The sequence below is a fragment of the Polypterus senegalus genome, unplaced genomic scaffold (assembly GCF_016835505.1).
Source record: "Polypterus senegalus isolate Bchr_013 unplaced genomic scaffold, ASM1683550v1 scaffold_3057, whole genome shotgun sequence".
Classification (NCBI taxonomy): Eukaryota; Metazoa; Chordata; class Cladistia; order Polypteriformes; family Polypteridae; genus Polypterus; species Polypterus senegalus.
The window spans coordinates 7469-17207 of NW_024384212.1; the positions used below are offsets into that span (position 1 = coordinate 7469).

The window sequence follows — 9739 nt, forward strand, 5'->3', positions numbered from 1 at the left end:
CTACACCTATAATGTAATGGTATCTAATGTTCACTCTTTAGTATCGTGACCCAGCAATCGGAGTGCTAGACGATGATGATAATTTTTCTTTCTCAGTCTCCACCAGTGATTCGCCTCACCTAACAGGGTGTTCAGTTGGAAAGAAATTTAAACGGCTGATCAATACTGAATATGTGAAGTATTGCAACTAGTATGGCGCTATATGCAATAAAACTGGCCTGGTGAATAAAACACGGCTAGCACGGAGGCACCAAGTTGTCACGGAGCAGGTGGTAATAATGCAGACTGTAATTCAACCTCACACCATACCATACCATAACTTCACGAAGTTCTATCGTGCACTCATGTGAACCCTCCACATTTTCCCGGAGTTTGGACGGCACGGCAAGTCAGAACCGAACCCATCCGGCAGTCCTTCACTTACTGGCTCGCACGTCCTCCTAACTACACTCCCACTTCTGAGGTATCGCTCGGACAGGGTCGAGAAAGATACCTGCTCCAAAATAAAGGCCTGCTTCGCCATGAGCCGCTGGAGGAGCCTTTTGTTCTGGTGCCGCAGTTCCCGTAGCTGATCGAAGGAGGACATTTCTTCTTTCAGTTAATTATTCGCTGCTTCGATTCCAGCTTCTACTTCTACCGCCGTTTTCCGCGTGCAGCCGCCCACACCAACTGCCAGAGTTTTCTATTGCACCTCCAACTGCTTCTCGACTTTCACAGCAAGCAACAGCGACGCCGTTTAAACGAAGACCTCGCAACCCTCGCTTCGGATTGGTTGCCTCCGAGAAACCACGCCCACGACTATTCTCATATGCAGACGGCTTCAACATTCTCGTGTGTCGAAAAAACTGTTTGATATGTTTTGGCGTACTGCGGACTGCAGCCTTTACGTTCAGGGTGCACCGCCACAAATTCGCAGGTTAAGCCGACGGATTAGGTCTAGGGCGTTTTCTTGTTGTAGTGATGTATCCCATGGTCCCGCGCGGCCGCACGAGTTTGTGGTTGCCACGGTGACCACAGACGCGCATGGCGTTCTTGGCAGCCGAAACACAGGTTTGTGACTGTCCGGGGCGCAGGGAACATTGGGGGAGGAAGTGAAAGCCACACGGGGACGGTGTCCAGCTGGACCGGGATCGCTTGAGTTCTGACATCTCCTCGACAGGTGACAAGGGACACATCACCTTCTTAATGAGTTTCGAGTGGCGTCATCACCTGGGATCAGTTTCTCTTTACTGTGTAAATTTTTAAGTCAGCGCGCATCCTCCAGCTTGGGAGTAATGCAAGGAAGAGTATGGATACAGAGCGCCCGTCAATCAGTGACCCTGCCCAAAAGGAAAATCCGGCGAGACAACTGTGCCAGGAGGCAGACAAGCTCTGGGCCCAAGGTTTCCAGGCTCAGGCTACCACCTGCTACACTAGTGCCTTTGGACTGAATGCGGGTGCCACGGCTCAGTATGTCAGAGGTTTGAGTAAACAAGACCAGGAGCAAATTGTTGTCATCTTGGAGAACTGGTTGGACTGGAGACAAAGTGACAGACAGCCCTGTCCAGATGTGAGACCTGGGTTCAATTTAGGGCTGGCAGCTGTGTTCCTCTCAACAATCCGCCCCAACAATCTGCAGGCATCACTCTTCAAGATGGGAACTCTTCTAAAGAGTGGACGCTGTACAGAAGTGCTGGAAAAGTGCAACAGGCTGCTGGAAGAAACTTCAACAGGATTGGAAGAGCTGGGCACCAGTGTTCTGCCGGTTCTGTTGACTCGGGCTCTGGCCTGCCTTCTGCTGAACTCTCACTCTGATGATGGTGTCACAGATTACCTTCAAGCATTCCGAATGCAGCGTGGAGAGACTGTGCAATTTGTCACTAATAATCAGACAAAGCACCTCCCGCTGATTGTGCAGGCACTGCAGGATCACCAGCGTGTCCACATTGGGCAGCAGTTAGAGTCCGACTGTCACAACCTCTTAGTAGCACTCGTCCCGAATGCAGGTGGCACAAATGAAGATAGTTTAACTGATAACCTGAACCTACAAACTAAATGGGATGATGCGCAGCAGCACCAAAGCTCATCCTCCAGAAAGTCTCAGCGGCTAGTGGACAGTGCTGCTGCTCATTTCTCTGTTGGGGGTAGAGGAAGAGAACTGTTCCAGGACATCGCTTCTGCTTTTCAGCTGCACCCTGTTGCTGCTTTACGACGTGTTTCTGAAGTATTTGGCCCACAGACCCAAGCAATCATGCAGTCCCAGCTGCAGCAGCAGGTGGACCTTGAGCTGGCCTCATACAGAGAAGTGGTGCGTAGTAGACAGGACCTGAGGTCAACAGAGGGGGTAGAACTGCTTACACCCATAATTTCTGCACTACGGGCACTTGCCCACATGAAACCAGTAGGAGGCAACCAGGAAATACTAGTGCAATTAGTAGACTGTCTTGTGCTGACAGGTAACTACGGTGAGGCTCTCAGTGTTTGTCGGGAGCTGCGCCAGCCCCAGAGTCCTCAGAGTTATGCCAATACCATTTTGGCTCTTCGTGGTTTTGCCTGGGTCCAGGCAGGTCAGCTGGACAGGGCTCTGGAAGACTTCAGAGCAGTGGTAGAACACCCAGCTCCCCATCCCAGCAGCTGTGTACGGGCATTGTGTGGACGGGGACTCCTCCGCATGCTGACTGGCAGCTCCTACCTGTCTGCACTAGACTATATCACTGCCAGCCAACTCAGACTGGAGGAGGCTGTCTTGGTGGTCAAATCCTACATTCCCTGGAATCAGCGTGGTCTGCTCTGCACTGTGCTGCAAGAGGAGGGACGAAAGATGCTACAGAAAGCTGCTGATAACTGTGATGGCAAGAAAAGATCTAGACATGAAGCAGCAGGCTCAACTAGTTGCCTTACTGCTAAAGAAGGGTAACCTCTCAGTTTTCCTGTATGTCTGCATGGCCCCTGGCTTCTGCATTCTATGCTTTACCTATTTGTTTACTTCACTACTTTTTGCAGTGATGCTGCTGCTGTCCACTGTCTGGCTTGCCTACTCATGGAACTTGACCCTAGTTGTGACCTCCCACGAATCCTAGCCACAGATGCCCTCTACAAACAAGGCCGCTCAGAGGAAGCATATCGACTGCTTCTGGTCGCCCAGGAAGCCCACTGCCCGCCTGTCCTGGCAAGACTTGCCCTTCTCCAGCTACGTCGCGGCTTCTTGTACGATGCCAACCAGGTGGGTAAATATGAAATCAAGAAACCAGAAGTGCTTCGGTATGGGGTTGCCCATGAACATTCTGATTGCATGATCTTTACAGGGTTTTAGACTCTTTTAAGAGCAGAGTGCTACATTTTCCTATTTGAAATTATTGTGGGTAATTTGTATATAGTCTAAGGCTTCTTTGTTTATAACTCCTTTATCTAGCTCCTAAAGAAGCTCATCCAGTTGGGGAACACATCCTGCTTGCTGCCCATTGTGGCACTGTGTAACCTTTCTGACCGCCAGCTATTGTGGCATCACTGCCATGCTGTCGCCACACACATTCTGGAGAGCCATCAGGGGGACACCTTTGTCAAAGAGAGTGTGGCTTATCTTTCACTGGCCATTATTGCCTCAGGTAGGTGCCAAACACTCAAGAATACATACCCATCTGGTATATATTGGGCAGACTGTCTAAAATATGACTGTAGAGAGTTGACATATGTGAGGTTTGTGAATGTAAATCAGATGGTATAGTAGATATAGCTAGGCTAATCAGTTTAGTCTAGCACCTATTATTGTAAATGTCATCTGAGGCACTTTGATGTATAGTTGGACTTGTTTATTGTCTTTTGTAGATTTGTCTTGTTTAGGGTGATACTGCCAACAAAGTGAGGATTTTTCTTTGCCATCTGCAACTGAAGCAGTAATAAAGGAGCAATGAGAGGATTCAGAACGGCACAAGCAGTGGCACATATAAGTAACAGAAGTGGGGTGATGTGAATATATTTTGGCAGCCAGCTCTCATATCGATCTTTAATAGAGAAATAACTTCTAAGGGTATTGTCCAGGCGGAGAACATTTCTTTGTCAGCAGCAAGCACAAGTGATCCCAAAACCATATCTAGTTGTGAGTTGGATTTTGCTCTTGGTCACTCACAGGTGGAGAGGCATTCAACTCTCTTTTGGCTCGAGCCCGTTGCTATGCACACTTGGGACAGTATAAGACAGCAGTGTTTGACTTCAGTGCCATCCTGCGGCTTGAGCCAAACAATGTGCAGGCATTGTGTGGCAGGGGCTTCACTCACTTGATCCTCAACCAGCAGAAGGTATGGACTTCTTGAATGCACAATGTTGTTCCTGTCAATTTTAATTTGCCATTTATAACTATGTATCCATCTATTTTCCAAAACTGTTTGTTTTTATTTGAGAGTGGTAAAGATGTCTGTCCTGTCAACAGTGGGTATAAGGTAAGGGATGATTTCCCAGTTCCCAGGTTTGTGCCCAAACCTTAATAGGGCACATTTACAAAAACTCACTTATATGGAGCCATTTTAGAGATTCCAATTAATGTATTTGGAATGAAAAGAGAAACTGAGGATATATGGAGAAAAATAATGTGGACATTGGACAAATATGCAAATATCACAGAGAGAGAGAGATATGACAAGGAATCCTTGGAGCTGTGAGAATGTCACACCACATTTGTGATCAATTTATTATGATTCTACCAGAACTTTCAGTAAATCTGGGAAGATAAAAGAGAGGCAAGCAGGAATGGATCAAAAGCGAAAGAGATTATTTGAGATTCTCATAGTGATGAACACTTCATCATTTAAGACTGATGGATTAGGGATACAGGAAATAGTACTCGTGCTAAGATGTTCATGATCTTAGAGAGGCTTGGAATGATAGGAAGACAGCTGGAGAGTAAGAATGGAGAGACAGTGGAAAATAGAAAAACATGTTTCCACCATTACAGATTCATGGACTTTCCCTGTTCCATTGGTTAAACACAGACCCAGGTACACATTAGACTGGGCATACATAGCATCTTCAGAGAATGGGTTAGAATGTTTCAGCACACTGCAGAGAGACCCAAATTGAGTGCAGAGAAAATATGGTGGCACACTGAAGACACTCAATTATTTATAGTAAAATCTTTGAGTTAGGCCAGTAAATGAAGCGGAGGTGATTCACAATGGGAGACATTTTTCAGGAAGTGAGAAGCAATGAGCCATTCAGGGGCTCTAAAGATTTGTTTTTTTTTTTTAATTGCTCAAGATTTTGCTTACTTGCCACTTTCGTCCTGTAGGAGGCGACAATGGACATCATTGCGGCAGTCAAAGTGGATGCAGCACATGTCACTCGGGATGTTCTTTCTCTGAAGGAGCAGGCAAGAGAGCTCATCTGTGGGTGGCTCTGTCAGTACTGCAGGGCATCCCTTTTTGAGTTCATTCAGCCTGAAGGTCCATCCTGCAGAGAGTCAGGCTTGAATGAAGTATTTCTAACAGCGGGCATGCTCATTAGCATCGATAGTGGCAGAAGCAACTGGCACCTTGTGTACATTGACATACTGTTGGCCCAAGGTAGGTGCATGCTGATACCTCCTTTGAGAAATTAGGGGAGTTCATGAGAATATGGGTGACCATGTTCATGTGGTCCACCAGTTAATCTGCTTTTTTTTACTGTGTAGGTAAGAACACTGATGCTATGGCACACCACCAAAAGATATTTGGAGTGGAACCAACAGAGCTACCAGCACGGGCCAGACTGGGGCTCATGGAGGCATTACAGGGGAATCTGACAGTTGCTGCTGAAGAGCTGAGCAAGATTGCTGAAGATGACACATCTACTCTTGACTTCCTACTGACTTTGCTCCCTGAAAAGCAGAAGCGAAGCCTAGCTCAGGTATGAAATGGCACTAAATGGTTATCCATCCAAATTTTCCCAAACTGTTGAGGGTGCTGGGAGTCGGGGCCTATCCTGGCAGCAGCAGATGCAAAGGGAAGGACCAGTATAGGATAGAATGATAGTCCACCACTGAACACACTCAAATTCATAACCACACTCACACATTCAACATCAATTTAAAGTCACTAAATACTCTAATACACATGTCTCTGGGATGTGGGATGAAAACCAGAATACCTAATGAACACCTACATTGAAATATGGAGAATGTGTAAACTCCACATAGACCGTGACCAGGCCAGGGTTACAACCGGGAGCAGTGAGGCAGAACTGCATTGCAATTCCACAGCTTCCAAATAAGTAGCACATGGGAAATAAGGCTTGTAAAATGTATTATCAGCTGCACTGTTTGCTGATTTCTTGGCAGTTGTTTCAAATTTCTCTGAATTCCTAGTATGGGTATCAAAAGTTGAAGAATTCCCGAGACTGATTCCTGAGACTGATGAAGTCTTACTATGGACTCTAAGGGTTACTGAGCTCTTGACAAGCAGGAGAGAAATGCAAAAAGCTATTGATCTGCAGGCACAGATGCATAGGGTTACAAATAATCTGATCTAAGGTTCAAAGGACCACTGCCTTCCTGGCACAAGTGTCAAGTATGCCCCCTTTCTTGCTGCAGTTACCAGTTGGAAGTAAGCACAAAAGTGGGGAAGGGAACAGACGTGCAAACAGGAAACACTGCAACTGCAGCGCCTCTCCCTTTCCATTCGCTTGTCAAGGCTCAGGCGCCAGCTTGTTGATGCACAGACGCATTTCACAGCACTGCTGACCCAACTGTCACAAGGTTAATTACAGGCGCCGGCTGTGCCACAACAGCAGCTGGATTCTTCTATAAAACAGTCCACCTTGATCTACCGTGTAAACTAGAGATGGGATAGCCCTACCACACCAGAGAAAGGGGAACTCTTGTAGTAGAACCACATTATTCAGATTGGCCGACCAACTGCCAGTGCTGAAGACCAGACAGTTGTGCATAACACCTCTTCCATTGTAAATTAGTTCATCATGTGATTTCATTTTTTTGTTTCCCAATCTTTCCTCCTGCAGGTGGCAGCCCAAAAGGCAAGTTCACTTAGTGAGATGGGCCAGTCAAGCCAGGCACTTGGCTTATTGTCCTTGGCTACAAAGGCAGGTGGAGAAAAGCAGACCCAGTATTTACGCCAGCGAGCCTTCTGCCTGCTGCGGCTAGGCCACAATGAGCGGGCCATTCTGGATCTGGATCGTGTCATTCAAAGCCATTTGTTTCCTGCTACTGCCCAGAATCTCCGTGAGATGGTTCAGGACTACTGTGGACGTGGCCAGGGCCTTCTGCTTATGCACAAGCAGGACCCTGGTCTTGTGGACTTTTCTCAGGCTCTCGACCTAGATGCATTGTGCGCCGTGGCTTTTATTGAGTGTGGGTTGGGAAGAGTATGTTTGGTGCAACACTTCTTACAAGGAGCAATGCAACAATTTGAAAGGCAGCACCTTAAGGAGTCATGGCGCCTAGCTGGCTATGGCCTGCTCATTGATGAGAATAACTTGGAACTGCGGAAACTGAGGTCCAAGATCAAACGAGAAGCATCTGGCTCCTGTACTCTGAACTAAAAACACTGTATGGTACTGCATCTAGACCTTCTTCCAAAGTCAACCATCGTGTTATCATAATGTACCTGCAGGGATCATCTGTGGCATGCAAAACCGATTTTGTGCTGGTCACATTGTCTAGCAAGGCTGGAACCATCCCCAGACAGAACACCGGGGACACACCTATCCTATTTAGACTAACTAATCAAATGAAAAGCTATGGGAGGAAAACTGTGGGGTAAGTGTGTGGACTTCAAACAAAAGATGTACTGAGCTGAAGCCAAGAAGTGTTGAGACATCAGTGCAATCTACTCTGGCACTGTGCTGCCCCACCATTTTCCAGTATCAATAAAATAAATACTGTAACAGGGTCCTTAACCCATGGACTACACTCCCAGTGTAACTTTGTCTGGGAAGAACTGAGAAACAGCTGCTGGACTTGCTGTCATTTCTTCATTGTCTATTAAAGAAATTTCAAAAAATTTCTTGTTTGATTGTATCACTGTGCTGCCCACTGGGCATTTTGCTGGTTTGACACACCCGTGTCTGCCAGACTCGGCATACCTCACTTCACTATGTATTATGTGTCTCTGGACCTGGGATTTGACTGCCTGTTGCTCCCTTATGAATAATAAAAAAAGACATGGAGATGGACAAGCCAATTCTGTCCAGAAACATTATATGTATAAATGGCATTGCCCTGAACTAAGACAGGTAAAAGAGAGCAAGCTGCAAAGGAGCAGGGTGACAATATGCACATGGAGAAAAATAATGAATGCAATCGAGTAGAATTTTAAGCATGCACGCTTCTGTCTGAGAAACATGTCACCTGGCCATGTCAGATGCCCCCTCGTTAGTGCTGAGCCGCTCTCCCTCCACTGCTAATGATGCCGCGGAGCTGACGGAGTTAATGGCTGTCACCTTCCATCTCTCAGGCAAGCTAATTAAAGCAGCTAATAAAGCGCTAATGAGCTGGAACATCTCGTCAGCCCAGCTATCAGCACTGTGCCAGTGCAATTTCACACCTGACTGAGGCTAATGCCCAGTGCCCTCTGTCCTATAACCACCAATCAGAGTGGAGATGCACTCTATGCATTGCTAATAGGTGCCAGGTGCCGCAGTTCTTCTCTGCATGCCAACCAGACTCACCCATCATAACATATGGGATTGCTTCTCTCCATTATGCAGTCATCTATGTAGTCATTGTTGTTTAACATAAAGCATTTAATAAATGTTGGTATGATTAGTCCATAGGTGAAAGGCAGCTGCTTACAAGAGGTTCACCATAGAGCATTTCCCTTAATGATAAAGTACATCCTGCTCTGATCAGTCCCTCTAAGAGTAGATGTCATCTCTCCTGAACAGCCCTCGGTTAGAATGCCATATCATAAATGGATATTCCTAGTCCTGAACAGTAGTACAAAGTAGGCCTCAGCTTAACCAGAGTAGGTGATATGTCTTCTAGAACATTTTAGCCAAGTAGGGTCTGTATTGAATAGTAGTGAGACAGCCCTCTACTAAACTGACCATCCCTTTCCTGTTTGAACAGTCCAGTCCAGAGTAGCCTGCACCCTAACCAGACTGAGTCCCTACAGAATAGGCCATATCATTTCTTGAATGGTTCACTGAAGAGCCGTTAGCCATGAAATACTCTTCACCACTTCCATTACAGTGCAGCTCAAAGTCACTTATGAAAAAGTGAACAATCAGACCCTATCTCCCTTGGGACGGTGAACTGCAAAGTAGGTTGTATCTGTCCTGGGACTGTTTCATTCTGTATTGAAGCTGAAACCATGGCAGCCTTTAAGAAGAATCTGGATGAGATATTGAGCCATCTTAGCTAAACAAATGGGCTTGATAGACTGAACGGTCTGATCTCATTTGTCAAATTTCTTTTATTTCTTACATTTCTTATGTCCATCTATGACTGCTTTTTCCATGGAGAGCCCAATACAGAGTAGGCTGCATCTTTACCAAGGTTGTCCCATTCATCAGGACAGCCCACTGCAAGCAGACCATTATACACTTGGAAGTGTGTACTTCAGAGCAGGTTGCAGCTTACCCAGGATAGTCCCATAGAGAAGTGATAAGATGTGCCATTTCAAAGCAGGCTATCTAGACCACATCACTATTGGGACAATTCACTACCCTAAGACATTTCCTTTCATGACAGGTTACTTCTCTCCCTGAGACAGTCCAGTGTAAAGCAGGCTATATATTTACAGGTTGGTTATATATGAAATTTCAAACAGGC

At 46.3% G+C, this 9739-nt stretch overlaps 1 protein-coding gene across 1 annotated transcript; it reads left to right on the forward strand.

The window, feature by feature from the left end:
- The first annotated feature begins 1270 nt into the window (after positions 1–1270).
- Positions 1271–7922, forward strand: ttc34 (tetratricopeptide repeat domain 34). The gene is made up of 7 exons (XM_039743178.1): positions 1271–2892; positions 2983–3202; positions 3392–3584; positions 4108–4274; positions 5261–5534; positions 5642–5856; positions 6967–7922. The coding sequence occupies exons 1-7, from the start codon at positions 1289–1291 to the stop codon at positions 7504–7506; spliced, it is 3213 nt and encodes a 1070-aa protein (XP_039599112.1). The 5' UTR covers positions 1271–1288; the 3' UTR covers positions 7507–7922.
- Positions 7923–9739: the final 1817 nt, after the last annotated feature.

Excerpts from the sequence above, each read along its gene's own strand:
- ttc34 (XM_039743178.1), top strand. The coding sequence starts at position 1,289 with ATGGATACAGAGCGCCCGTCAATCAGTGACCCTGCCCAAAAGGAAAAT. Across the intron at positions 3,585-4,107 it reads ACTGGCCATTATTGCCTCAG|GTGGAGAGGCATTCAACTCT; the intron begins GTAGGTGCCAAA and ends GGTCACTCACAG. Across the intron at positions 5,535-5,641 it reads TGACATACTGTTGGCCCAAG|GTAAGAACACTGATGCTATG; the intron begins GTAGGTGCATGC and ends TTTACTGTGTAG.